General features: G+C 33.6%; 2 protein-coding genes and 1 long non-coding RNA gene across 5 annotated transcripts; 2 read left to right on the top strand and 1 right to left on the bottom strand.

The window, feature by feature from the left end:
* Nucleotides 1-496: 496 nt before the first annotated feature.
* Sps1 (inactive selenide, water dikinase) lies at nucleotides 497-2,796 on the bottom strand. The gene has a single exon (XM_075309672.1). The coding sequence runs from the start codon at nucleotides 2,512-2,514 to the stop codon at nucleotides 1,318-1,320; it is 1,197 nt and encodes a 398-aa protein (XP_075165787.1). The 5' UTR covers nucleotides 2,515-2,796; the 3' UTR covers nucleotides 497-1,317.
* A 136-nt stretch (nucleotides 2,797-2,932) lies between these two features.
* LOC142238124 (uncharacterized) lies at nucleotides 2,933-3,542 on the top strand. Its single transcript, XR_012722656.1, has 2 exons — nucleotides 2,933-3,134; nucleotides 3,192-3,542. It is a non-coding gene; the product is annotated as an uncharacterized LOC142238124 (long non-coding RNA).
* A 3,694-nt stretch (nucleotides 3,543-7,236) lies between these two features.
* conv (insulin like growth factor binding protein acid labile subunit convoluted) lies at nucleotides 7,237-27,303 on the top strand. Of its 3 annotated transcripts, none has more exons than XM_075310644.1 (14): nucleotides 7,237-7,312; nucleotides 7,444-7,689; nucleotides 7,762-7,906; nucleotides 8,343-8,503; nucleotides 8,580-8,749; nucleotides 14,354-14,506; nucleotides 15,002-15,306; nucleotides 16,857-17,001; nucleotides 17,065-17,319; nucleotides 19,899-20,510; nucleotides 20,592-20,686; nucleotides 25,716-25,905; nucleotides 25,978-26,678; nucleotides 26,743-27,303. In XM_075310644.1, the coding sequence occupies exons 3-14, from the start codon at nucleotides 7,779-7,781 to the stop codon at nucleotides 27,146-27,148; spliced, it is 3,321 nt and encodes a 1,106-aa protein (XP_075166759.1). In that variant the 5' UTR covers nucleotides 7,237-7,312; nucleotides 7,444-7,689; nucleotides 7,762-7,778; the 3' UTR covers nucleotides 27,149-27,303. The 3 variants fall into 3 exon arrangements, with proteins under 3 accessions (XP_075166759.1, XP_075166760.1, XP_075166758.1); XM_075310645.1 differs by lacking the exon at nucleotides 7,237-7,312 and adding an exon at nucleotides 7,325-7,345; XM_075310643.1 differs by lacking the exon at nucleotides 7,237-7,312 and adding an exon at nucleotides 7,335-7,353.
* The last annotated feature ends 636 nt before the right edge of the window (nucleotides 27,304-27,939 follow it).

The raw sequence follows: 27,939 nt of genomic DNA, 5'->3' as shown, positions 1-27,939 counted from the left end.
TTAGTCCATATGGAGTCTATGGTAGTTTAGTTTTTAATCGATTTTTATATGGAGGAGGCGACATATTTAATTATTGGCCAATTTTGCAATGTAATTAGAGAGGATATACCGACACCACGTACCAAATTTCATTCGGATCGAATAAAAAAATTGTTACTCCTGGAGGATCTACGACCATGAATATATCTTCTTCAATATTTCGATGCGTTATCAACTAAATGGCAAAGTTTTAAACTCCCATTCTATGGGAGTGTCGAACGAAAGTGTTCGTTTCTGACATGAGATATGGGTTGTTACTTCATATAGTCAAAACTCTATAATTCGGCGCTTTTTAATATGGTTTGAGAGGGCAAGGTCAAGAACTTCCATGGAACCTCTACCAAACTGTTCTGACCTTTATAAAATTCCAACCGAAATTGAATTTCCTTCGCTTTTACCATCAGTTAAAATCGTAGATAATTCCCCCGTTTATTAATAAAAAGTCGTTATATTTATATTTTTCTTATAGTGGACTCAACACATTCTTTCAGTGTTATAAAGACCATTTTTTATTTGTATGTTTTTCTTTACCACCATTTCATCATTCATTTTCTTAAAAAATAGTATCTTTCCATGAGTTTATTATGATAAAGACTAAAATGCATACGATACGTACGTCTATATAAATTGCAAAAGTAAAATTATTAAGTGCTATGGTAATTGTCTTTCGAAAAATAAAATTTTAATAATGGTTAGAGTAGAATATTTTTGTAAGTTTTCTTATTTTTTCCGGGGGGTAAAATGAAATGCGGAGGAGAAAAACTACTGTAATATTACGATATTTTTGTGCCTCAGTTTTAACTGGTTGTTGTAAAGGATAAATTAGTGCCATATGTACATGAATGTACAGACACCTTTTTAACATTACAGACTATCGATGTTCCTATAATAGAGAATATATCTTTCAAAGTATCATATTCTTCAAGAAATACTATATACTAAATGTGTTATTAACATTAAATTAAGTGTAAAAAAAAAACTATTTTTAAAAACGAAATTCTAGTTGTACAAGTGGGGGAAAAATAGAATTTAAAATAAACTAGAGATTATTTAGACACAAAGGAAACTTAATCGTAGTGTATTATTCTGAAAGCGAAGGAAATCGTTGTTAGTTTTATCGAATCGAATCTATGTTATAGAGCAAAAGTATGCTTACACATTATAGAGATATACATTTAAAATTACAAACATTGGCAACAGCGGCCACACCATGTCCCTTGCACATCTATTTCAACTCACTCTTGGCGGGTCTGTGTTTTGTAGGCTCTTAATTGTAATTTAGTCCTTGGCAGGCACTTCAATGACACGGGGTTTGTCAATGATACGAGCGGTCTTGTTGCCCTTCTCAACAATGCCAATGATCCAGGCTTGATAGCCTTCTTGTTTCTCAATATCCTTACAGTAGGCGGCGGCTTGTTCACGAGGCAAACAGATGAGTAGCCCTCCAGAGGTTTCAGCTGAATGGCCTTGGAGCAATTGGAACATATTACCACAGGCTTTGGCTACAGCAGCCATCTTCGATATAACCGGGAGATTGTGAATGACAAATGAGACATCCTTCTTCTGGTGGGAGGCGAGTGTTTGAGCATGACCCAAAAGACCAAATCCAGTTATGTCGGTAGCACCATGGGCATTGTATTTGTGCATTAAACGGGCAGCTGTGCGATTGAGACGGGCCATGGAATTCATTGCACGATGATAGGCTTTACGTACATCTTCTTCAGAAACGACCAGTTTAATGCGATTCCACCGTTCTGGTTGGTCCAGCCATTGATGGGCATTTACGGCCACCTGTGTACCCAAAGGTTTGGTCAAAACCAAAACATCTCCCACCACAGCATTATCGGGAACAATGTATTCATTGGGTTGGCAAATGGTAGAGGCCACTCCGCCAATGGTGCACCAGGGATTGACAACACTTTGTCCACCCGTCACTGTAGTCCCAGCCTCCAAGGCAGAATCTTTAAAGCCTCGCATTATCAAGGGGATAACAACATCGCGCTCTTTTTCGGTCATCTTTGTACTGACAGCCAATAACATTAGCATGTTGTCACAATCGGTTACACCCATGGCATACAAGTCACTTAAGACATTGGCACATGCTATCTTACCCATCATATAGGGATCATCCACAATAGGATAGAAAAAGTCAGTGGTTTGAACCAGACACAGACCACCATGACGCAATGGTATTACCGAACAATCTAGACCAATACCAATACGTGGTATGGCCATATTCATGAATTGAGCATCTTGATCTTGCAATGAGTAATCCTGCTGCAAGGCCGAGACTAATTTACCCAAAACCTCTTGGGGTACCTTGCAGCCTCGACCCTTTAGATCAGCAAAACGTGTCAAACGGAATGTGGACTCCAAATCATGGGCAGTGGGGTCAAATGGACGTCGTAGCTCAGCTCCATTGCCTCCCTGCAGTTCCAAATGAGCAGCATTTAAGACATCAGCTTGATAACTCATGGTTTTGTTGTTGTATTTAATGAATTTTCACTTTTTCTATTTGTTTTCACAAGTTTTTGTTGTTGACTTGGTCAAATTTAATTTGATTTTTTGTACCAGTAACTGGCGGGCGTTTGGAAACCTTCACTGCTTGAAATTTGTCGAATGGCGGCGCAACTAGGAATGAATATAATTTTTTCTTGTATTGGGCGAATATTGAATTCTTATTCTCCCCGTCAACCAACACTACAACACAATCTGGCCTATATGTACACGTAGATGTATGGTTGTGTGCGAAAAATTGTTTGTGATTGGTCGATTAAGCAATGGCGGAATGAATCGGGAGCAGAGAATATTTCTCCCGCTTTGCTGTTGTTTCCAGAAGAAAAGGAAGAACAAGCATTCGTATGACAGAGTTGATTTTACATGAGGTATTTGGTGGTGTTTTCAGTGGAACCTAAGTGCATTACCGTGTGTGTATTGACAATAAAAGCATGTGGCATCGCATTGTATAACAATCATCAATTGTGTACGCGGCATAACCCCAATGCATATGTATGTGTACACATATTGTTTGCAGTTGCAATGGAAAATTTCTGTATGAATAGCTAGTAAATTTTCTACTAGTAACAGCAAGAGTGGTAAATAATTGTTGTTTTATTATGTGAAGTTCTTATGATGAGTTTTTGTATTTACAGGCATGTTAAATAATCAGGTAGTGCCATATCTACAAAAATCAAGATTTATATTCCAAGGTAGATTGCGGCATTCACAATGTAGATTTATTTGGACGAATTTTGGGGGATTTATATAAAACACATGGCGACGCTGGTTATATCAATAATGTGCCGTTCATTTTATATTTTTATTTGGACGACGTTTTTGGTATTCGACATAACAACATCTAGTACGAAACGCAATGTGCAAATCTCGAAGTGTAAATGTATTTTAAAAAAGAAATGAATTAGGAATTGTTTCAAATTTATATTATTTATACAGAATGGTAATAGAACATTTTCATGTTTGCATTAAAAAAGTATTTAAACGAACGAGATCTTTTTCACAAATTTTGCAATGAGCAAGTTTAGTAATATGGCAACTATCTTTGTTCACATGAAAAGGGAATGAAGCTGGTCGATTTTTGTCTGATGCTTAGTACTAAGTTCAGGGTCTCAAACCAAGGGATTTTAACTTATTTTGAATATTTAGTCACCGCCTACAATTAGTATCGATTGGCCACACTTCAAGATTCTTTTCAAACACAGACATTCCGTCCAGATAAACTTATAAATTGGACGGCGCATAAGTTCGAGTTAGCCGCTACAACCAAAATAAATCAGTAAAAAGATGTAAAATTAGACCTCTTTGATGAAAATTTTATTATAACTTGATGGGGAATTGCCCAAAGCAACATTTCATAAAGTTTATGTTCATGAAAATGAAATGTAATCGTGAAAATATGGCGATTTTAGCTGCTAAACTCGTACTTAATACCCATCTTAAAGGTGGGTATTAACTAAGTTCGAGGTTAGCCACTAAAGTCACCATTTTTTCCACATTACTTTTCTTAATTAATCCACTTTAAGGAATACAAACTTTGTGAAAATTTGCTTTGGGCTATTCCCCATCAAGTTATAATAAAATTTGCAACAAATATGTATAATTTTATGCCTTTTTTTAATGATTTAGTTTTCACTTTAGCTATTTTACCGGCTTAATTCGAACTTAATACCCACCTTAAGTCGTTAGAATTTAGTTTAGCTAAAGATAGGCAATTATCCTTGGAAACAGAGATTGTAGCCGTCCCATTTTTGTCAACGGGGACTGACACTAATTTGTTTCCGTCTGTTTTAGTACTAGATGCAACATTTCTATGAACTATCCTGAACATCTCATCAGTGCAAGTTGCATCGGCAGAGAATGAAGCCGCAAAGTTGCTCCGCTGATTTTAGCCGCCGCCGAATATGTCGACTCAAATTTAGCCGCCATTTAATCCAAAATATTGATTTATATCATAAAAATGTATTAATATTTTTTGTATTTTTTGCCAAAATGTTGGAAATTCCACACACAATCAATCATATTAAGTTGCTGGAACAATTCTGCAAAAATTTAGACAATTCAATAGACACATTTGTATTGGCTTAAGGCCGGTACTATCTATGTTCATTCGTGCGAAAAATTTTTATGGAAACCATTATTTCGCACATAGAAAGCGGCGTTTTTTTAGGTAGCTTGGAGCGCTATTTTACAGGGAGCGATATTGGATTAAGTTGGTGGTTGTTGCTTGTTTTTACAAAATAACATTTTATTTTTCCTTGGGCAATTGATCTGCTATTCCTTTGATCCTTTGTATAGTTTCGGAACAAAAATATGGTCCGTGTTTGATTTATAAACCCGCACAAATAGTTTTTAATAAATAAATTATTTCTTAATTCACATTGCAAATGGCGCCGTGCTATAAACGTCAGTTTTTCAACACGAAAAAACAAAGTATCACAAATGGAAAAAATTTCGCAAATTTTTCGCATTTTTTGGTTTTGTATGGAGTTTCAACGCGAAAACCGAACAGAGTACCGGCCTTTAGACGATAAGCCGCCGCCGCCGGAGGCAAAAATTCAGTGTTAGCCGTCGCCGACGAAAATGGGTCGGCTTCATTCTCTGCGCATCGGTGTTGCCAGATTGCAATTTGATAAAGTGACTTTTTTCTATCCACAATAGCAACTTAATTCGTCGAATAAAGGCCGGTACTATGTTCATTCTTGCGAAAAATTTTTATGGAAACCATTATTTCGCACATAGAAAGCGGCGTTTTTTTAGGTAGCTTGGAGCGCTATTTTACAGGGAGCGATATTGGATTAAGTTGGTGGTGTTGCTTGTTTTTACAAAATAACATTTTATTTTTCCTTGGGCAATTGATCTGCTATTCCTTTGATCCTTGGTATAGTTTCGGAACAAAAATATGGTCCGTGTTTGATTTATAAACCCGCACAAATAGTTTTTAATAAATAAATTATTTCTTAATTCACATTGCAAATGGCGCCGTGCTATAAACGTCAGTTTTTCAACACGAAAAAACAAAGTATCACAAATGGAAAAAATTTCGCAAATTTTTCGCATTTTTTGGTTTTGTATGGAGTTTCAACGCGAATACCGAACAGAGTACCGGCCTTAACATGAAATTCAAAGTGGAACAGTGTCATAAACAATCAGAGCAGTAAATATTTATTACTATTTTAGCATTTCATACAATTTGTATCCAATAGTAATGAGATTAATTGTACAACCAAACTTACAATCGAATTTATATTTCATTCAAATTTTTGCACAATTATTATAGCAGCGTGAATTTGATTGATTGTGGGTGAAAGGTTAAAAATTTTGGCAAAAATACGACAATTATTAATATATTTTTCTGATTTAAACCGATATTTTTGATTAATTGGCGGCTAAATTGCAATCGAGATGAGTCGAAATATTCAGCGGTGGCGTCGACTCGCAAAAACTGGACGGCGGCGACTAAAATTGGCGACTTCATTATCTGAACCACAGTTTGATTTTATAGTGGATAATCCTCCGCCGAATAGACAAATTTATATCGGCCATTAAGCGGCCGACAAAAATGGGTCGGCTTCATTCTCTGATAAGTGGCCGACGCCGACACTGACAACATTTTATTAATTTGGGTGTATTTCTTAGAAATAGTATACAACATCCATATCTCATCGGATGGTGCTATGGCGTCAGTTAAGGGCGATAAAATCCAACTTTGAAATGCTGGAAGAGTAATACAACAATGTTCAACACCGACATTAGGTTTTTTTGAGACAATTATTAAACAAGTGAAATCTTTCCCTCAAAAAATATCACCAAAATGTTTCCAATTAAAATTTTCATTGATTTCTAAAAAAAATTTAAAAATGTATTTTTAATTGAAACAAATATCAATCACTAATAGTGTCAATTGAATTTTTAATTGGATCAATTAATTTTCTAATTCAAGTTGGTGATTGATACTATCATTTCTGTGATTGAAGAAATTTCAATTAAAACTTAATTGGATCAATTAATTTTGTGATTGAAGACAAAAAATTATTTTTTCTGTGTTAAAATGCCTCGATTGACAATGCCATGTCAATTTATTTTAAAATAATTCCAATTATATTTTTTATTTCATTCTACAAATTCTTCATAGTCAACTAATACCGTGTATTAAAAATTCAACTTGGCAATGTCGACGATTTTTATTCTCATGAGATCTTCTTCCCAGAGAATGAAGCCGACCCATTTTTGTCGGCGGCGGCTGACACTAATATTTTGCGTCCGGCGGCGGCGGCGGCGGCTTGACGGCTAAGCCGATATAAATTTGTCTATTCGGCGGCGGAAAATTATCCATTATAAAATCAATTTGTAGTTATCCGAATGGTAATGAGATTAGTTGTACAACTAATCTTACAATAACATTTACAATGCATTCAAATTTTCTGAGCTATTTTTTTGGAAAATTAATATAGCAACTTGAGTCGAGATGAGTCGACATATTCGGCGGCGGCTTCGACTGGCATGAACTGGTCGGCGGCTAAAACCGGCGGCGCGACTCGGAGGCCTCATTATCTGCTTCTTCCTATGCTCATATAAAAAAATAAAATATATCCATTGCTGAAAGAAAACATGCCTATTATTATATATTTTCCCTCTCCTCTTATGTACTAAATTTTGTACTAATGGATACGGTTTATCATCTCTATGGATTGTGGTTCGCTGACGGACATCTCTTAGCAGTTTAGTTTCTTTGACACTTCATCATGTTAAAACGATTGTATTAAAAACATCCAAATATTATTGTGTAGTGGTTAATAAGTTGTGTTGTTTTTTATAATAAAAATTTATTTCAAATAGTAACAAATAATTTAGTTAAAGAATTATATTGAATTTCGTTTATTTCAGTAGCCAGTAAGACTATTTTAAAAGTGAAAGCATTTTTGTTATTGTTGTCGTGTCATAGCACAGTGCGATCAAAACGTTGTTTCCTATTAGAATTGTCATCTAAGCCGTTATAAACCGTTTGCAAAACAAAAGACTTAAGCAACAAACCTGTTGCTAATTCTTACAATGAGTCAATAAAGAACAGATCAATACCACTTTAACACCCTTTCTTTGTCTTTGCCATTTGATATCGAATACGGATTTTGCTATGTAAGTAATCTGCATTTTGTGCAGATATCAAACGTTTCTTACTACATATTGTAATAAAATTAAACTTCGTAGCCACCATCTGCAGTGTCATGGCAGTAGACATTTTTACGAAGGTCTTGCTGCTGGTTATACCACTTGCGTTGATCTTGTTATCAATTACGCATAGAGGGAATTCCGAATATGTTTATGGTGAACCAAAATACAAATGTCCAAGCAGGTAAGTGTTGAAGTGAATCGTGCCTGTGTGAGTGTGTGGGGAATGTTTATAAAAGAAAATTATGTGTTTTAATTTTAATTAAAAATAATGTTGGAAATGTTGATTATATTAAAAAAGTAAAAAAAAAACAATAAATGAAAAAGGAAGGAATATATAAAAGTGAACACATTGTTTACTAATCAGATTACAAATGTATACACTTAAATGTTATAAAAAATAGAATTTCGACAGATATTTTTTCAATCCATAAATATAGAGGAAATATAAAAAATGAATACAAATAAATAAATAAGTAAAACTTAAAAACATGATTAAATTAAAGTACTATGAAACAAGGAAATAAGAAAATTTTAACGAAAATAAAAACTAAAAAAACCGAATTATAAAAAAAAAATATTATATCATATTGTTTTTTTTTTAATTTTTTTTATTTTAGGCCTAAACTTATATACCCTTGTGAGTGTTACAACAATACCGATATAGGTATCTATGTTCGCTGTGATAATACAAATTTGGCCACATTATCTGTGGCCATGCAAAATTTGGCCGCACTAGAATTGCCAATAGAGGAATTGACTATAAATAAAGGACATTTTCGTAAGTTGTTTTTATTTTTCGTTTTAAAGAAATTTAATATAATTGTAATTCTATTTTTTTTTTGTTTATTTAATAGAACGTTTATATGGACCCCTTTTCTCCAAAACTCAAGTCCGAAAATTAACCATAATGGATACACCACTGTCGTCTTTAGATGATTATGTATTTTTTGGCATTAATAAGACCATGGAAGAATTGTATATATACAATACAAGTTTATCGAATATATCACCTTTATCATTTGGGGTAAGAGATTTTTTTATTTTTTTGATTTTATATATTTATTGTAAAAATAAACAAGCCTTTAGATCAATATAAAATGGTTACAAAAAAAAAACTACAAAAATATATTTAAATATATAAATATTTGACCAAAATACAAATTAGAAAAAAAAAACTAGCAATAATAAATTATTATATAAAGAAAAACAAAGAATAAGGAAAGATACATGCTTTTCAAAAATTAGAAAAAAATGAGAAATGAAAAATGAAAAAATGAAAAATCACTAAAATAGTGATTTAGAAAAAAGTGAGAACAATTACTAATAAATAATGGATAGAAAAAAAAACTGACATAAAAAAGAACTTATTACTACTAAAATTATGAATTCATGAATAGAGTTCATGTGAGAAAATTTGTCTTATTTTAATTATTTTTTGTTTACTTTAATCAAATGAACTAAAAACAAGTGTATAAAGCAGTAAGTTCGGACGGGCCGAATCTTAAATACCCACCACCATGAATCAAATATTATAGTTCCCTGTGAAAATTTCAGGGGGATTTGGTGACAAGCAGATCAGTTCAACCAGTACACTTCCCGAAGATAAATTCAAAGATTTTACCAATAAAGACTAGATCAGATTCTGGATTTATAAGAACCATATTTGTTTGAGTTTTAGAGGAATCATAAACATCGTGTGCAAGTGTGCAAAAAATGAAATGAAAATGAAAAAACGCCTTGATTTAAAATCTAACATCTGTAGATTTTTACCCCCATTATTTAAATGATTACCAGAAGTAAAATCTGGAAACTATAATTCAGTTTCAAGCAATTTTCATTATCGGTGCACATGGACCGATATTCGCCATTTTCGGCACACCTCTTTATGTTCCTAAAATACTTCTAGATTTAAAATTTCATGCAAATTTGATAAAAACTATGGTTTCTAAAAGCCCAAGAAGTAAAATCGGGAGATCGGTCTATTTGGGAGATAAACCAAAACTATGGTTTCTAAAAGCCCAAGAAGTAAAATCGGGAGATCGGTCTATTTGGGAGATAAACCAAAACATGGACCAATACACGCCATTTTCGGCTCTCATATTTAAGGTCCTAAAATACCTGTAGATTTCTCATTTCAGGCAAATTGGATAAAAACTATGGATTCTAGAAGCCTAAAAAATAAAATCATTTCTTGCACACCTATTTGTATTCCCAAAAACCTCCAGACTTTCGATTTCAGGCAAAGTGGACAACAATTACGGTTTCTAGAAGCCCAAAAAGTAATATCGGGAGATCGGTCTATCTGATGGCTATATCAAAACATGGACCTATACTCACCATTTTCGGCATACCTTTCTATGGTCCTAAAATACCTCCAGATTTCCAATTTGAGGCAAGTTGGATAAAAACTACAGTTTCTATAAGCCCAAGAATAAAATCTGGAGATCGGTCTATATGGGGGCTATATAAAAACATGTTCCGATACTCATCATTTTCAGCACACCTCTTTAGGGTTTTAAAATACCTCTAGATTTCTAATTTCAGGCAAATTGGATAAAATTTTAGACGCCCAAGAAGTAAAAACTGTAGATCGGTCTATATGGGGGCTATACCAAAACATGGACCGATACTCACCATTTTCGGCACATCTCTTTATTGTTCTAAAACACCTCTAGATTTCCAATTTCAGGCAAATTGGATAAAAACTACGGATTCTATAAACCCAAGACCCCAAATCGGGAGATCGGTCTATATGGATGATATACCAAAACCTGAACCGATGCTCACCATTTTAGCACACCTCTTTATGGTGCTAAAATACCTCTAGATTTCCAATTTCAGGCGAATTGGATAGAAACTATCGATTCTAGAAGCCCTAGAAATATAATCGGGAGATCGGTCTATATGGGGGCTATACCAAAACATGGACCGATACTCACCATTTTTGGCACACCTCTTTGTGGTCATAAAATACCTCTAGATTTCCAATTTCAGGCAAATTGGATAGAAACTAAGGTTTTTATAAGCCTAAGACCCCAAATCGGTAGGTCGGTTTATATGGGGACTATCGAACTTGACCTGCCTGCAGACAAAAGGCGAGTTTGTGCGAAATTTCAGCACGATTGCTTTATTATGGAAGACTGTAGCGTGATTACAATAGACAGACAGACAGTCAGACGGACATGGTTACATCGTCTTAGAATTTCTCCCTGATCAAGAATATATATACTTTATATAGTCGGAAAGCGATATTTCGATGTGTTACAAACGGAATGGCAAACTTATTATACCCCTGTCACCATTCTATGGTGGTGGGTATAATGAGAAACAAGTATATATGGCCGTAAGTTCGGCCAGGCCGAATCTTATGTACCCTCCACCATGGATTGCGTAGGAACTTCTACTAAAGGCTGTCATCCACAATCGAATTACTTGGGTTGCGATAACAATTGCCGATGGCAAGGTATCGTAAAACTTTTTAACACTGTCTTCTAAATTGTAAGTTAGTCCATAAGGGGTATATATTAAACAAAAAAAAAAAGGCCGATTAAATACGTATATAATTCAGTTTGACAAAATTTTCTATAGAAATAAAATTTTGACAAAATTTTCTATAGAAATAAAAACTTGACAAAATTTTCTATAGAAATAAAATGTTGACAAAATTTTCTATGGAAGTAAAATGTTGACAAAATAGCAATAGCAATAAAATTTTGACAAAATTTTCTATAGAAATAAAATGTTGACAAAATTTTCTATAGAAATAAAATGTTGACAAAATGTTCTATAGAAATAAAATGTTGACAAAATTGTCTATAGAAATAAAGTGTTGACAAAATTTTCTACAGAAATAAATTTTTTACAAAATTTTCTATAGAAATAAAATTTTGACAAAATTTTCTATGGAAATAAAATGTTGACAAATATTGCTATAAAAATAAACTTTTTACAAAACTTTTACATAAAATTTGACAATTTTTACATGGCTGTTAGAGGCCATATACTAACGAAATGTACCAAATTTCAACCGCATCGGATGACTTTTGCTCCTCCAAGAGGCTCCGGAGGTCAAATCTGGGGATCGATTTATATGGGAGCTATATATAATTATGGACCGATATGGACCAATTTTTGCATGGTTGTTAGAGACCATATACTAACACCACGTACCAAATTTCAATCGGGTAGGATGAAGTTTGCTCCTCCAAGAGGCTCCGGAGGTCAAATCTGGGGATCGGTTTATATGGGAGCTATATATATTTATGGACCGATATGGACCAATTTTTGCATGGTTGTTAGAGACCGTATACTAACATCAGGTACCAAATTTCAACCGGATCGGATGAATTTTGTCCCTCCAAGAGGCTCCGGAGGTCAAATCTGGGGATCGGTTTATATGGGGGCTATATATAATTATGGACCGATATGGACCAATTTTTGCATGGTTGTTAGAGACCGTATACTTAGACCACGTACCAAATTTCAACCGGATTTGATGAATTTTGCTGCTCCGGAAGGCTCCGCAAGCCAAATTTGGGGATCGGTTTATATGGGGGCTATACGTAAACGTGGGCCGATATGGCCCATTTTAAATGCCATCCGACCTACATCAATAACAACTACTTGTGCCAAGTTTCAAGTCGATAGCTTGTTTCGTTCAGAAGTTAGCGTGATTTCCACAGACGGACGGACAGCCGGACAGACGGACATGCTTAGATCGACTCAGAATTTCACCACGACCCAGAATATATATACTTTATGGGGTCTTAGAGCAATATTTCGATGTGTTACAAACGGAATGACAAAGTTTATATACCCCCATCCTATGGTGGAGGGTATAAAAATTTTATACAAAAATTTTATACTAAATATGAAAATAGTTCATATTTTCCTAAAATGGATGAAATCTGCTGAAATTGAGTTCATAAGTTTCTCAAATGAATACTAAATTTTACTTAAATTGTATCTGGTTAGAACTTCATATAGCGCTAAAGACATTTGAAAAATTTTTAATTCCAAGTTTTTCTTTCAAAATATGAAAATATTATGTAACAGAAAATATATTATTTTTAATATTTTTTTCAATTTGACAAAAATTATTAACTTATTTGTTGCAATGACTAAAATAATTTAGTTAAAATTTTCTAATACAAACTAAAATTTTGTTTGGTCATGGTGGGTCCACTTTTTTCTAGGTGTATTGCCAAAGAAAACACGACATACCAAGCCAACGTATTAATTGATTTGCTTTAGTTTTTGATTTTTTTATTTTCTATAGGAATAAAATAATGACAAAATTTTCTATAGAAATAAAATTTTCCAAAAATTTTCTATAGAAATAAAATTTTGGCAAAATTTTCTATAGAAATAAAATTTTAACAAAATTGTCTATACCACAGAAATAAAATTTTGACAACATTTTCTATAGAAATAATATTTTGACAAGATTTTCTATAGAAATAAAATTTTGACAAAATTTTCTTTAGAAATAAAATTCTGACAAAATTTTCTATAGAAATAAAATTTTGACAAAATTTTACAAAAAAATTTCTATAGAAATAAAATTTTACAAAAAAATTTCTATAGAAATAAAATTTTAACAAAATTTTCTATATCACAGAAATAAAATTTTGACGAAATTTTTCGGGAGGTTCAAGTGTAGTTCACTTTGGGTTGAGTGAATTACCCGAATTTATTCTGATAATTGGTTGATAGTTTTGCTGCAAGTAGAGGATGCTGATAAGGAATGTGGTAATTCCGAAACAGCTGTACATCCAACCATCTTGCAGTCTATAGGGCTTTGCCCAAATAAATTTGACAAGCATACTTTTCCTCTGTTGGTTAAGCTACACTTGTAGTTTAGTCAATGCATGGCTTTAAGCTGAGATCAAAAACAACAATAACGATTGAAGAGAAGCCAACAATAACAAACAAAACGAAATTTTCTATAGAAATACAATTTTGACAAAATTTTTTATAGAACTAAAATTTTGACAAAATTTTCTTTAGTAATAAAATTGTGATAAAATTTTCTATAGAAATAAGATATTGAAAAAATGTTCTATAGAAATAAAATTTTTACGAAATTTTCTATAGAAATTTGATTTGGTGACTATCAAAAGTGGTGATGACTTACGACATATCGTAGTAACGAGAATCAATTTGGATGAAGTTTTAGGAATGCTTTTATATAAAATTGGTATCGGGCCTAGAGCTTTCATTTCCCGCTTCGAAATTCAAAAATGTTTTCATATTTTAATTCGCCATATTTTTAATGACAGATATTCCTAGTACCATCGAAAATTATAATTAAAATAATTTGTACCACTAAAAAAACGAAATTCAAGATATATGAATTTTTTGTAAAATTTAAACATTCTAAATTTTACCTTGTGCAAAATTCAATTATATAAAATTAAATGCTTCATTTGTGTATAACGTTTTTCTCGTGTTTTATTTCATATATTTGAAGTATAAAAAAATATTAAAGTGAAGGAATTTTTTTCATATTGGGGAAATTTTTACTGAAATAAAAGAATGTCCATGAACTAAAACAAAGTTAAATCGGCTTTAGTTCCCCTTTTTATATGGTATTCTAATTTCTTTGTTTTTTTTTTTTGTTCCGCAGGTCCTAGGAAAACTCACCCATCTGGAGATCGACGGTCACAATTTCACCAGTTTGTCTAAAAATTTATTCGCCGATCAACTCATATCGAACAGTGTTAATGTTATACGAATTATAAATGGACCTTTAAATGATGTACCCATTGAAACATTTCAGGTAAATATCAATAAAGTTTATAAAGGGTGGGTTTTTAAGAGCTATAGAAATAAAACTTTTCACAAAAATTTCTATAGAAATAATGTTTTGACAAAATTTTCTACAGAGATAAAATTTTGACAGAATTTTTATGGAAATAAAATTTTGAAAAAATTGTTTAAAGAAATAAAATTTTGACAATATTTTCTATAGATATAAAGTTTTGACAAAATTTTCTATAGAAATAAAATTTTGACAAAATTTTCTATAGAAAACTCTCTCGACTCTTCATATTAAATTAAATAAAAATAAAGTTTTGACAAAATTTTCTATAGAAATAAAATTTTGACAGAATTTTTATGGAAATAAAATTTTGATAAAATTTTCGATAGAAATTAAATTTTGAAAAAATTTTCTATAGAAAACTCTCTCGACTCTTCATATTTTTTGAAAACCGACAATTTCCATTCCCTCTTCGCCCTCTATTATAAATTAATCTTTTACATTTTACTTCAGCCTTTGCGAAAACTAAAAACCTTAGATTTACATGGTAATCAATTGGAAAACTTGAAACGCAATCAGTTTAAAAATCTACGAGAATTGGAGGTATTGGATATAAGTTTTAATAAGATCAAGAAATTGGAAGGTCAACACATTGCAGATCTCACAAAATTGGGTTGGTGTAATGTCTCGCACAATGCTCTAACTGAATTAGCCCGAGGAACCTTTGCCCGTAATGCAGTGTTGAAAGTATTGCATTTGTCACATAATAAAATTCAAAAATTGGATGGTAATAGTTTTAGAGGAATGCGATTTTTGAGGTAAGTAAATCAGATTTACATCGAATGAGAGTGTAAATAAAGGGTGGTTAAAATTTCAAGGGCCGATGTTGATTTTGAATAAAACACAAACTATTTAGGAAATTATTGTAATTTTATTTTATTATGATATATTGGTATTACTCAATTATGTATGGAACAAAATATCGGCCAAATGGGCGCCGCGACCTCGGTGGCACACCTTCATCCGATGGTCCAAATTTTCGATGACGCTGAGGCATAATGGAGGTTCTATGCCGTTAACGTGCCGAATTATCTCATCCTTTAGTTCTTGAGTTGTTTCTGGCTTATCGACGTACACCTTTTCTTTCAGATAACCCCAAAGAAAAAAGTCCAACGGTGTCAAATCACATGATCTTGGCGGCCAATTGACATCGCCATTACGTGAGATAACACGGCCATTGAATTTGTTGCGCAAAAGAGCCATTGTTTCGTTAGCTGAGTGGCAAAGTGGCACCGTCCTGCTGAAACCACATATCGTCCACATCCATATCTTCCAATTCGGGCCATAAAAAGTTCGTTATCATCTCACGATAGCGAACACCATTCACAGTAACTGCCTGACCGGCCTCATTTTGGAAAAAATACGGCCCGATGATGCCGCCAGCCCATAAACCGCACCAAACAGTCACTCTTTGTAGGTGCATTGGTTTTTCGACAATCACTCTTGGATTCTCATTCGCCCAAATGCGGCAATTCTGTTTATTGACGAATCCACTGAGGTGAAAATGTGCTCATCACTGAAGATGATTTTCTTCGAAAATTGATCATCCATTGTTGCCATTTCTTGGAACCATTTAACACGTTGTTGGATTGTGTATCTCTCCATGGTTCAAATTGAGTAAGTCTGAAATAGAGAAATGTCAAATAAAATTCGGAAAAAAAAACTTGGCGTTTAGGTGTGGTTTACATTCAACATCGGCCCTTACAATTTAACCACCCTTTATAAGGGGACTCTTTTATGATGATTTGTATTACAGCCTGTTTCTGTATGTCGAACGAGCTCAATCGATCGTCTGAAATCGAAACAAACAGCTGAATTTATAACCAGAAATCAGCTGTTTCTATACAGAAACAGGCTGTTAGTTTTTCTCTTTGGAGAGTTTTGCTCTTTCCAAAGAGAAAATTGTAATAGAAAAATATTGCAAATCCGTACTTTTTTTAAAATTTAACTAATTTTCTCTGTTTAGTTTTCTCTTTGGAGAGTTTCCAAACCCGATTCTATATTGATTACGATTTTGACATTTAAGAGAATTGTGATAAAATTCTCTTAATAAATTTTTAACAGTTTTCCTCTTTGGAGATTTCTGTTCTCTCCAAAGAGAAAACTATTACAAAACTCAAATCATCTTCGATTAAGATATTGATATCTAAGAGAATTGAAATACGAGTAAAACTCTCTTAACAATTGTGCAACAGATTTCTACTTTCCCCAAGAGAAAACTATTACAGAGGAAATATTAAAATTCCGAAATTCGTTTTAATTGTAAAAAAAAACATTAATTTAATTTTCTCTTATTTTTCTCATATAGACGTCTTTATTTGAGCGACAATCGCATATCGGATATAGGTAGAGGAACATTTGGCTCTGTGGCTCGTATTGGTACGATAGATTTGGCCCGCAATGCTTTAAAGAAAGTCGAATTTCAAATGTTTACCCAACTCAATTATATTGAAGTAAGTAATCTAAGATGCATAAATGTTTGATATTTTTAATAATCGAATGTATTTGTTTTTCAGATTTTAAATTTGGCTGAAAATAATATAACTTTGATAGAGAAAAACTCTTTTAAAGATATTTACCAATCTGTCATAAATATCTCTCACAATGCTTTGGAGACAATACAACCGAAATCTTTTGAAAATTGTGTTAATATCACCGTGTTGGATTTGAGCCATAATAAGCTGAAGAATTTCTCAAAAGGTGTTTTCGATGAGAATACATTTGCAACCGAATTTCAATTGAGCTATAATTTCCTAAGCAATTTGGCGGATGTAAGTTTACCATTAGTTTTAATTTTAAAGACAATTTTTTACATATTTATAGAATATGACTGGTTTGGTGGTTTTCGTCACACTGGAAAAAAAACCTTAAATTATTTATGCAACTAAATCAAGTCGACTCATTTTTGTGAGGCTCGAGTCGTCATAAGTATGGCTCATTTTTGTCTTTTGTCTCTGGCGGCGGCTGCTTAACTGCAAAGCCGATATAAACATGTCTCTTCGGCGGCGGACATTATAAAATTAATTTAAAGTTGTCGGAATGGTAAGGAGATTAGTTGTACAATCAATCTTACAAAATTATTATTTTGCAAAATTATTATAGCAACATGAAATTGATTGATTGTGGGTGAAAGGTTCAAAATTTTTGCAAAAACTACGACAATGTGAATTATTATTTATATGATTTAAACGGATATTTTTGATTAATTGGCGGCTAAATTCGAGTCGAGAGGTGTCGACATATACAGCGGCGACGTCGACGGGCACAAAATGGTCGGCGGCGACTGAAATCGGCGGCGCGACTCGGCGGCTTCAGTCTCTGGTATGGCTACTCCATGACGAACAATTACGAACAGTTGTAAGATTAGTTGTACAGCATATCTTGTCATCTGAATTACTTTGAGCGATCCATATAAGAGAATGGAGCCGCCGAGCCCCGTCGCCGACCACCTTTTTGCAGCTTGAATCAATATCAAGCTGCTATAATAATTTTGCAAAAATTTAGCTCAAAAAAATTTAATGGAACTTCAATTTGATTGTAAGATTGGTTGTACAACTAATCTTGTTACCATTCGGATAACTTCAAACCAGAGAATGAAGCCGCCGACTCGCACCGCTAATTTTAGCTGCCGCCGTCTTCATTCTCTGCTTCAAACTGATTAATTAATGGATAATTGACCGCTGCCGAATATACAAATTTATATCGGTTTAGCCTTCAAGTCACCGCCGCCGATGGGAAAATTTTAATTTCAAGCCACCGCGGCTTCATTCTCTGATTTATACCAGAGAATGAAACTGCATTTATGTCGACTCATCTTGACTCAAATTTAGCCGCTAATTAATCAAAAATATTTATTTAAATCAGAAAAATTTTATTTATAATTCTTGTATTTTCTGTCAAAATATTTTAATCTTCTACACGCCATCAATCAAATCTAATTCAGAAGCAGAGAATGAAGCCGCCGAGTCGCGCCGCCGATTTTAGCAGTCGACGCCGCCGCCGAATATGTCGACTCATCTCGACTCAAATTTAGCCGCCAATTAATCTAAAATATTGATTTATATCAGAAAAATTTAATAATATTTGTTATAGTTTTTGCCAAAATTTTGAACTTTCCACTTTTAATCAATTAGTATCAAGTTGCTATAATAGTTTTACAAAAATTTAGCTCAAAAAATTTGAATGAAATGTAAATTTGATTGTAAGATTGGTTGTACAACTAATCACATTACAATTGGGAAAACTTCAAATTGATTTTATAATAGATAATTTTGCGCCGCCGAACAGACAATTTTTTATCGGCTAAGCCGTCAAGCCGCCGCCGCCGGAGGCAAAAATTTAGTGTTAGCCGCCGCCGACAAAAATGGGTCGGCTTCATTCTCTGTTCAGAAGATATGAATGAAATGTAAAGTTAGTTGAAAAATTAGTTGTACAACTAATTTCATTAATATTCGGACAACCTCAATTTGATTTTATAACTTCACTTTGATTTTATAACTTCACTTTGATTTTATAATTGACTGCCGTCGCATAGGCCAGTTTATATCAGCTTAGTCTTCATGCCGCGCCGCCAGAGGCAAACAATTAATGTAATGCATCCTACAAGTTTTTCCGGACGGAATGTCTGTGTTTGTAAAGAATCTTACAGTGTGTCCAATCGATACGAATTGTCGACGATGACTAAATAATCGGTAAATGTGTTGTCGACCCCAGAAATAGGCAGCGGTATCGATTATGTCTGCCGTCGCATAGGCCAGTTTATATCAGCTTAGTCTTCATGCATCCTACAAGTTTTTCCGGACGGAATGTCTGTGTTTGTAAAGAATCTTACAGTGTGTCCAATCGATACGAATTGTTGACGATGACTAAATAATCGGTAAATGTGTTGTCGACCCCAGAAATAGGCAGCAGTATCGATTATGCCTTCGGACTTAAGTTATAATGTGGCCAATATATGGGATATGTTCGACACGGCCACTGTCGTCCGGATAAACTTAAAGTCTGCACGGCGTATAAGTCTCCGCCGCCAATAATGGGTCGTCTTCATTCTCTGCTCGTGCAACATTTTAGAAGAAATATAAGTTCATCGTACGTCAGGCGCCGGGCGGCGACTTGATTCTCTATTCTTGTTTTTAAAAGTTTTTTTTTTTTGTCTTCAATCACGATATTAATAGATCCAATTAATTTTTAATTGAAATGTCTTCAATCACAAAATTATAGTATCAATCACCAAAGTCAATAAAAAAAAAATTAATTGATGTAATGAATTTTTGTGATTTGGTAATATTTTTTGTTGTACATTAGTGAAAACCTTTAGTTTTTGAAATTGTAATAATCTCATTATTTCCAGGTTCCCCTGCAAAATATGTCAGCCTTGAAAATTCTCAATGTTTCACACAATAACATCAATATAATACCGAAAAATACCTTTCCCAAACTGTATGAATTACATACCATAGATTTATCGCACAACAACATATCGACAATATTCAATGGTGTTTTTCAAGTTCTATTTTCATTACGCTTTGTGGATTTGTCATACAACAGTTTAGGTGAAATAAAATCATCTATGTTTGGTACACTACCCACACTGCTGGAATTAAATCTAAGTCACAATCAATTGGTTAATATAGTTCGTGGTGCTTTGGCAAAATTATCCAGTTGTAGATTTTTGAATTTATCACATAATCTATTGGAGAAATTATTTCAAATTCCAATATCATTGAATGAATTATATTTAAATGATAATCGTTTGAGTTCTATACCAGCTGGTACATGGCCCGTTATGAATTCTCTATTGTATTTGGATTTGAGTCGTAATCAATTGGGTGATTCATTGGATGAGAATAGTTTTCGGGGATTATTGGTATTGCAGAAATTACATCTTGAAGAGAATGGTATAACTAGGCCACCGGCAGAATGTTTGGCTGGTATGTCAACACTGCAGTATTTATATTTGCAGGTAAGTCGTAGTAGTCGTAGTAGAGTTTCCATGAATTTTTTGTTTTATTTTTTATAATTTGCTTTATTTCTATTTTTCTAGAATAACAATATTACTGTTTTGGAGAAGAGTGCATTTGGCAAGTTACCTGTATTGTTTGAATTGAATTTACATGGAAATGGTGTAACGAATTTAACGTAAGTTCTATTATTTTACTTCTTCTAAAGTCAATAGCTGCAAAATGAAATTAAGAGGATATGCATATGTATCATAATTGTCGTTCACACTATAACATAATTTTATTCTTGCAATCCAACATTTCGAGGAAAATCCCACATATTGAACACCCCATAATTTATGTTCAACGGCATTACATCACTTAATTTATGTGATCAATGACGCATTTATCGAGTTTTATCTTATCGGCGACAAATCTTAAGACTTGAACACATTAAACATGCACTTCATACTACGTTCAGACTAGAGAGATTTCGTCTCAAATTTTGTGGATTTAGAAACTGATTTTTGTTCACAAACAGAAAAAGTAAACTGTGTAACATGTTTTTAGTTCACACTGATTATTACAACCTTCTACACACACTCAATCAGTATCAAGTTGCTATAAAATTTTGCAAAAATTTAGATCAGAAAATTTGATTGTAAGATTGGTTGTACAACTATTCTCATCACAATTTCAAATTGTTTTTATTATGAATAATTGTTCGTCGCCGAATAGACAAATTTATATTGGCTTATGCGCTTTACAGACTATCAGTTATTCCGGACGGAATGTCGGTGTTTGTAAAGAATGTTACAGTGTGTCGGATCGATACGACTTGTCGACGATGACTAAATAATCGGTAAATGTGTTATCGATCCCATAAACATGCAGCAGTATCGATTATGCCTTCGGACTTAACTTATAATGTGCACAATATATGGGATATGTTCGACACGAGCACTGTCGTCCGGAATAACTGATAGTTTGTAAAGCGCATTAACCGTAATACTACGTTCGCACTAGACACGAAATCCTCGTAAACGAGGATTTTGGCCGAAATCCTCCTAAATCTCAGTAGATTTGCAATAGGCAAATATCAGCTGGCTCATAGAGGATTTCAACAAAATCTCTTTCAAAATACCCTATACTGCCTTGTACAACTGTGGTTTTAGTACTAAAAACGCGCTTTTTGCAACCCTGCCCCAATTTTCCTTGTAGATGAATGTGTGTGTGCGTGTACACATACGGGTTTGTGTTTGTATTGATATATTTACAAACAGCTGTTAAAGCCCTAAATCTACGAAATCTCGTTATTTGGCCAGTCCGAACACTTGAGATTTGTAAAGAGATTTGAGTTCTAAATAGAGAGATTTCGTGCCTAGTGCGAACGTAGTATAAAGGTAGAATTACATACCATGCTTTCAATGCGTACAATGCGTCCTATGATTGAAATCAAAAGCTCGAATAGTCTGCCGCAAACAGAAAAAAATCAACCCTTCCATCTACGCACGGATTGACGCATGGTGTGTAATTCAACCTTAAAGGTTGAGTTACATACCATGCGCTAATGCGTCCGTTGATTGAAGAGTTGATTTTCTCTTTGAAAGCAATAGTAGTTTGTTAAAGTGCTTCAAACTGAAAAATATCAACCCTACCATCAACGCATGATATGTAACTCAACCTTAAAGCTACCATCGGAGAATGAAGCCCCCGAGTCGCGCCGCCAACCATGTTTTGCCAGCCGACGACGCAATATAAAGTTGAGATAATAATTTTGCAAAAATTTTAGCTCAGACAATTTTAATGAAATGGAGATTTGATTGTAAGATTGGTTACACAACTAATCTCATTACCATTCGGATAATTTCAGATTGATTTTATAATGGATAATTTTCCGTTGCCGAATAGGCAAATTTATATCGGCTTAGCCGTTAATCCGCCGAAGGCAAAAATTTCGTGTCAGCCGCCGGCGACAAAAACTGGTCAGCTTCATTCTCTGGCTGCCACTGGAGTCAAAAATTTTGTATTAGCCTCCGCCGAAAAAATGGATAGGCTTCATTCTCTGCTCAGAAGATATAAATAAATAAAACTGTAAATTTGATTGTAAGATTAATTGTACAACTAATTAGTTTGGCAGCATTACCAGCTCAGGCTCACTTAGACTATTCAGTCCATTGTGATACCACCTTGGTGAACTTCTCTCTTATCACTGAGGGCTGCCCGATTCCATGTTAAGCTCAATGACAAGGGACCTCCTTTTTATAGCCGAGTCCGAACGGCGTTCCACCTTGCAGTGAAACCACTTAGAGAAGCTTTGAAACCCTCAGAAATGTCACCAGCATTACTGAGGTGGTATAATCCACCGCTGAAAAACTTTTTGGTGTTCGGTCGAAGCAGGAATCGAACCTACGACCTTGTGTATGCAAGGCGGGCATGCTAACCATTGCACCACGGTGGCTCCAGCTATTTTGGCTAGTCGACCCCGCCACCGTTTATGGCGGCTCATATCGACTGAAATGTAGCCGCTAAGTAATCAATTTTTTTATTATGTTAATGGCCAGTTTCTCATCCTCCGATTAATTTTAACCGGTCGATAGACCTCCGGTTAGTAAAATTTTTGTATGGGATCAGCTGCTTTATCAACACGATAAATAATAACAAGACTTTGAGAAACTGGCCCTAAATCTGAAAAAAATCAAAATTTTCCATTTTTAGCAAACAACATGGAATTTCCGCTGAAATTATTTTAAATTTAATTTTAGCTTAATTGTACAATTAAACCCATGGGGTTTCGATTTTTAATAGATAGTTAGCGCAGAGAATGCAGTCGACCCATTTTTGTCGCCGGTGTGGTTAATTATCCAATAAATTTTATCAAACATAAAGTATTCAAACCGCTATGAGATAAATCGTACAATTTATCTTAAAATCAAATAACAATTTTGTCTGTTATGCATAATTTTTGGTTAAATTAATATAAAATTGTAGTACTGAATTAGTCGTGACTTAATCGATGGCGTCATCGCCTTGCCAAAAGACGTAGGCGGCTTCATTCTCTGATTTATCGGCGCCGAGTACATACATTTGCGTCGGCGGTGTACATACATATGCCGCTGAAAAACTCGAATCACCCGGCGCTTCATTCTTTGAGCTCTACTCGGCGGCAGAGAATGAAGTCGCCGAGTCGCACCGCTGATTTCAGTCGCCGGCGACAAGATCTTGCCAGTCGACGCCGCCGCCGCCGCACAGTGGGGTTTTTGATGTCAAAAGTGGGAATTAATTCGAAGTAGCTTTCCCTGTTTATAGTTTTAACTTTTTTCGGCCAAATTCACTAAAAGACATAAAACCAATCAAATTTTAAATATTTTTTAGTCCACATTTTATTTGTTTTCCATTAGTTAATTTGCAACAAAAAAAAGAGAATGAATATCTACTTTTTGATCTGATTCTTAACAAATATTATCATCATCGTCAGTAAAATTACTATATGTATCATTATCATCAACACTGGCATTTTGATCACCATCAAGATTTGACTTAAATATCAACATTTGAATTGCTTTAATTTCTCATTTCTGATATAACTGGATCCGAAGTATGTTAATTAACAGTCTTTTAAATATCTCTTCATTTGACTTTTCCATAGAACATTTTCCCAACAAATGCTCTCTAAAATTTTTAAAATCTATGTTTCTAGCTTCTTGCGCTTCTTCCGACAACTGTCCAATTGGAAGTAAAGCGTGGTTAATTATTTCTGCTCCAAGTAATAAATATTTGTGCATAGTTGGGGACATATAGTACCAGGGGTTGAAAAATGTATTTCCATTTAATTTCAAAATGTGCAAAAAAGTGCAGACAACTTTTTCATCTATGCTTTCAAAAGAGTTTATTGTTTTAGAAAAAATAAACTTTTTTACTTAATTAGGCTTTATTCACAACTATTTGTCGACATATTTCTCGAAATCCTCTAATTTAAAGACTTACGAGCGAAACTAAATTTCATATAATAACACAAGTCAAATATAAAAATAAAAAACACAAAAATAATCTTATTAACCTGAGGATGAAGGTTCCATTATTATTTTTTTAATTATCGCTTTAGAAAACACTCAAAACTAATTTTTAAGACACCAATAATTTACATTTATATCGCACGCAAGGAAAACGTAAAATAACTCCAACTTCAAACATATATAGTGACACAACGGTACTTTTCAAACACACAATGTTTGCGCTAGTGATGTGGAATTTTGTGTACTTTTACCGACTATAAAAATTTTTTCGGTTCTCCTAAATTTCATTTTTCAATTAATTCCCATTTTTGGTATAAAAAACCCCAATGTGCGCCGCCGAATATGTCGACTCATCTCAACTCAAATTCAGCCCCCAATTAATCAAAAAAAAAAATCTATTTAAATCGGAAAATGTATAATAATTATCATAGTTCTTGCCAAAATTTCGAACCTTTCACCCACAATCAATGAATATCAAGCTACTATAATAGTTTTGCAAAAAAATTAACTCAGAAAATTTTAACGAAATGTAAATTTGATTGTAATGTTGGTTGTACAACTAATCTCATTACCATTCGAATTACTTCAAACTGATTTTATAATGGATAATTGTCCGCCGCTGAATGGACAAATGTATACCGGCTTAGCCGTCAAGCCGTCTTCGCCGGAGGCAAACATTTGTTTATAACATAAATTTTTGCCTCCGGCGGCGGCGGATTGACGGCTAAGCCGATAAAAAATTGTCTGTTCGGCGGAGCAAAATTATCTATTATAAAATCAATTTGAAGTTTTCCGAATTGTAATGAGATTAGTTGTACAACCAATCTTACAATCAAATTTACATTTCATTCAAATTTTTTGAGCTAAATTTTTGTAAAACTATTATAGCAACTTGATACTAATAGATTGAAAGTGGAAAGTTCAAAATTTTGGCAAAAACTATAACAAATATTATTAAATTTTTCTGATATAAATCAATATTTTAGATTAATTGGCTGCTAAATTTGAGTCGAGATGAGTCGACATATTCGGCGGCGGCGTCGACTGCTAAAAACGGGTCGGCGACGGCTAAAATCGGCGGCGCGACTCGGCAGCTTCATTCTCTGATCAGGAATTTTTCTGTGGAATTGATTGGTTTGATATTTTGAGTGTATCTAAATTAAATTTAGTGAAAAATTTACTTTATTAAATTTTTTGATTCTCATAATTTAGAAAACGTTCCTTCGATGGTCTACTGCAATTGTTGAATTTAAATTTATCATCAAATGCCTTAAAAACTATACCCAATGAGGTATTTTTTGGATTGCCTTCATTAAGAAAATTGGATTTATCGTACAACAAAATTAGTAAACTGGATAATAAAACTAATGGGGTTCTAGATGATTTACTCAGCTTGGAAGAGGTAAGAAGAAGACGAATATGTCCTTTTATATTAACTAGTCTTATTTAATATAATTATTTGTCTTTTTTGTAGTTGAATTTGAGTCACAATAAAATCAGTTTTGTTACCAAGAAAACTTTCCCCGAAAATCCCTATATACCATACAATCTCAAATATTTGGATTTATCGTACAATCAAATGCCTGTACTTACCTATGACATAACATTTGGAACCAAAAAACTATTAAAAATAAATTTATCCCATAACAGTATCAATGAGCTACGACGTGGAGTTTTGGGAAATTTTACACGTTTAAGATATTTGGATTTATCGTACAACGAATTGAGTAATCTTCAATCGGAGCCACATCTGTTTGATTTGCCCAAGAATTTGACAGAGATTTATTTACAAAATAATCAAATTTACAAATTGCCTTTTGTGAAATTCCTAAAGGAGGAGAAATTCTCCTCCATCGATTTGAGCAATAATAGCCTAACAGAATTTCCCCTATCCTTGGTATGGAATATGCGTAATGGTACCGATGTTCGTTTCCAAGGTAATCCATTGCATTGCAATTGTGCAGCAAGACCTTTGAAACATTATATATTGCAACAGACGGATTTATCGGAAGATTTGAAAAATGTCCTATGTGAAAGTCCTATGCTAAATCGTGATAAATATCTTAGTCAAGTGGAGGATGAGGCCTTACAATGCACGGCCGAAGATGAACTGGAAATGTATAAAGCTGTGGAATATGGAAAATTGTCTGATGTACGATTTCGTGATATCGTTGTGTAAGTGATGGGAAATGGGAAATTATTAATTTGAATTTATATAAAATTCTTCTCTTTCTTGCAGACAAAAAGGCAACATTAGCGTTATTTGGTTTGTCGTTACCACCCGAGATGTTGCCGAGTTCATTTTGTTCATACGTGATCGTGAAAATAATATTCTCTATCGAGAGGATTATCCTTACAATATCCGTACCGCCGATATCCCTGTCTCTTTATTTAAGGATAATTTTAACTTGTATAGGGAAATTTGTATAATTTCCAAGGATAGCATGGGGGAAACTGGAAATTGGTTCCATGCTCAGTGTGATGAGTTGCCACCTTTGAAAGAAGAAAGACGTTTCTTTTTCTTCCCAGCCAAGCCCTCAAGGACAAGGTCCGGCTCAATGGTTTGGCATAGCAATGCATGGATGGTTTTTGGTCATTTATTATTGCTGAAAATTCTACTAAAATTATTCAAATTTGAAAATTGAACACTGCCTTACATTCGTAATCCTAAACACTGCCAATCTAATCTTAAAAAGTACCTTTTTTGAAAATTGTTAATACATTTGTTTTGTATATATAAAAAAAAAAAAATAATTGTTACAAAAACTACTCAAATTAAATAAATACTCATAAGAAGAAACGTTGTTTTCAATTAATATAGAAGAGCAGCCAAAAAATCTTAATTAGTCACCAAACCCAAAAAATCAAAATTTCAAAGAAAATCCTCAAAAAACAAAATATATGAAAAACCTAAATTGGCCATATCTCCTTAAATATGCGTCCTAGAGCGAAAAGAAGGTTACTTCGTGACCACCCCCCACAAATCAAACTTTTGATAAAAATCCTCAAAAAATCAAATTTTTCATATGAAAAACTTAAATTGGACATATCTCCTTAAATATACATCCTAGAGTGAAAAGGACTTTAATTCGTGAACACCCCCAAAAAAATCAAAATTTTGATGAAAATCCTCAAAAAAATCAAATTTTTCATATGAAAAACTTAAATTGGCCATATCTCCTTAAATATGCGTCCTAGAGTGAAAAGAAGGTTAATTCGTGACCACCCCCAAAAAATCAAAATTTTGATGAAAATCCTCAAAAAATCAAATTTTTTATATGAAAAACTTAAATTGGCCATATCTCCCTAAATATGCTTCCTAGAGCGAAAAGAAGGTTAATTCGTGACCACCACCAAAAATCAAAATTTTGATGAAAATCCTCGAAAAATCAAAGTTTTCATATGAAAAACTTAAATTGTCCATATCTCCTTAAAT

The sequence above is a fragment of the Haematobia irritans genome, chromosome 5, assembly GCF_050003625.1.
Source record: "Haematobia irritans isolate KBUSLIRL chromosome 5, ASM5000362v1, whole genome shotgun sequence".
Lineage (NCBI taxonomy): Eukaryota > Metazoa > Arthropoda > Insecta > Diptera > Muscidae > Haematobia > Haematobia irritans.
The sequence above is the reverse complement of the archived record's forward strand: the minus strand, read 5'-3'. Positions and strand labels throughout refer to the sequence as shown.

What these genes read in the sequence shown, in the direction of transcription:
- Sps1 (XM_075309672.1), bottom strand. Translation starts at nt 2,514, where the DNA reads ATGAGTTATCAAGCTGATGTCTTAAATGCTGCTCATTTGGAACTGCAG.
- conv (XM_075310644.1), top strand. Translation starts at nt 7,779, where the DNA reads ATGGCAGTAGACATTTTTACGAAGGTCTTGCTGCTGGTTATACCACTT. An exon ending in TATAAATAAAGGACATTTTC is followed by an intron (nt 8,504 to 8,579) that starts GTAAGTTGTTTT and finishes TTTATTTAATAG; the next exon opens with AACGTTTATATGGACCCCTT. An exon ending in TACCCATTGAAACATTTCAG is followed by an intron (nt 14,507 to 15,001) that starts GTAAATATCAAT and finishes ATTTTACTTCAG; the next exon opens with CCTTTGCGAAAACTAAAAAC.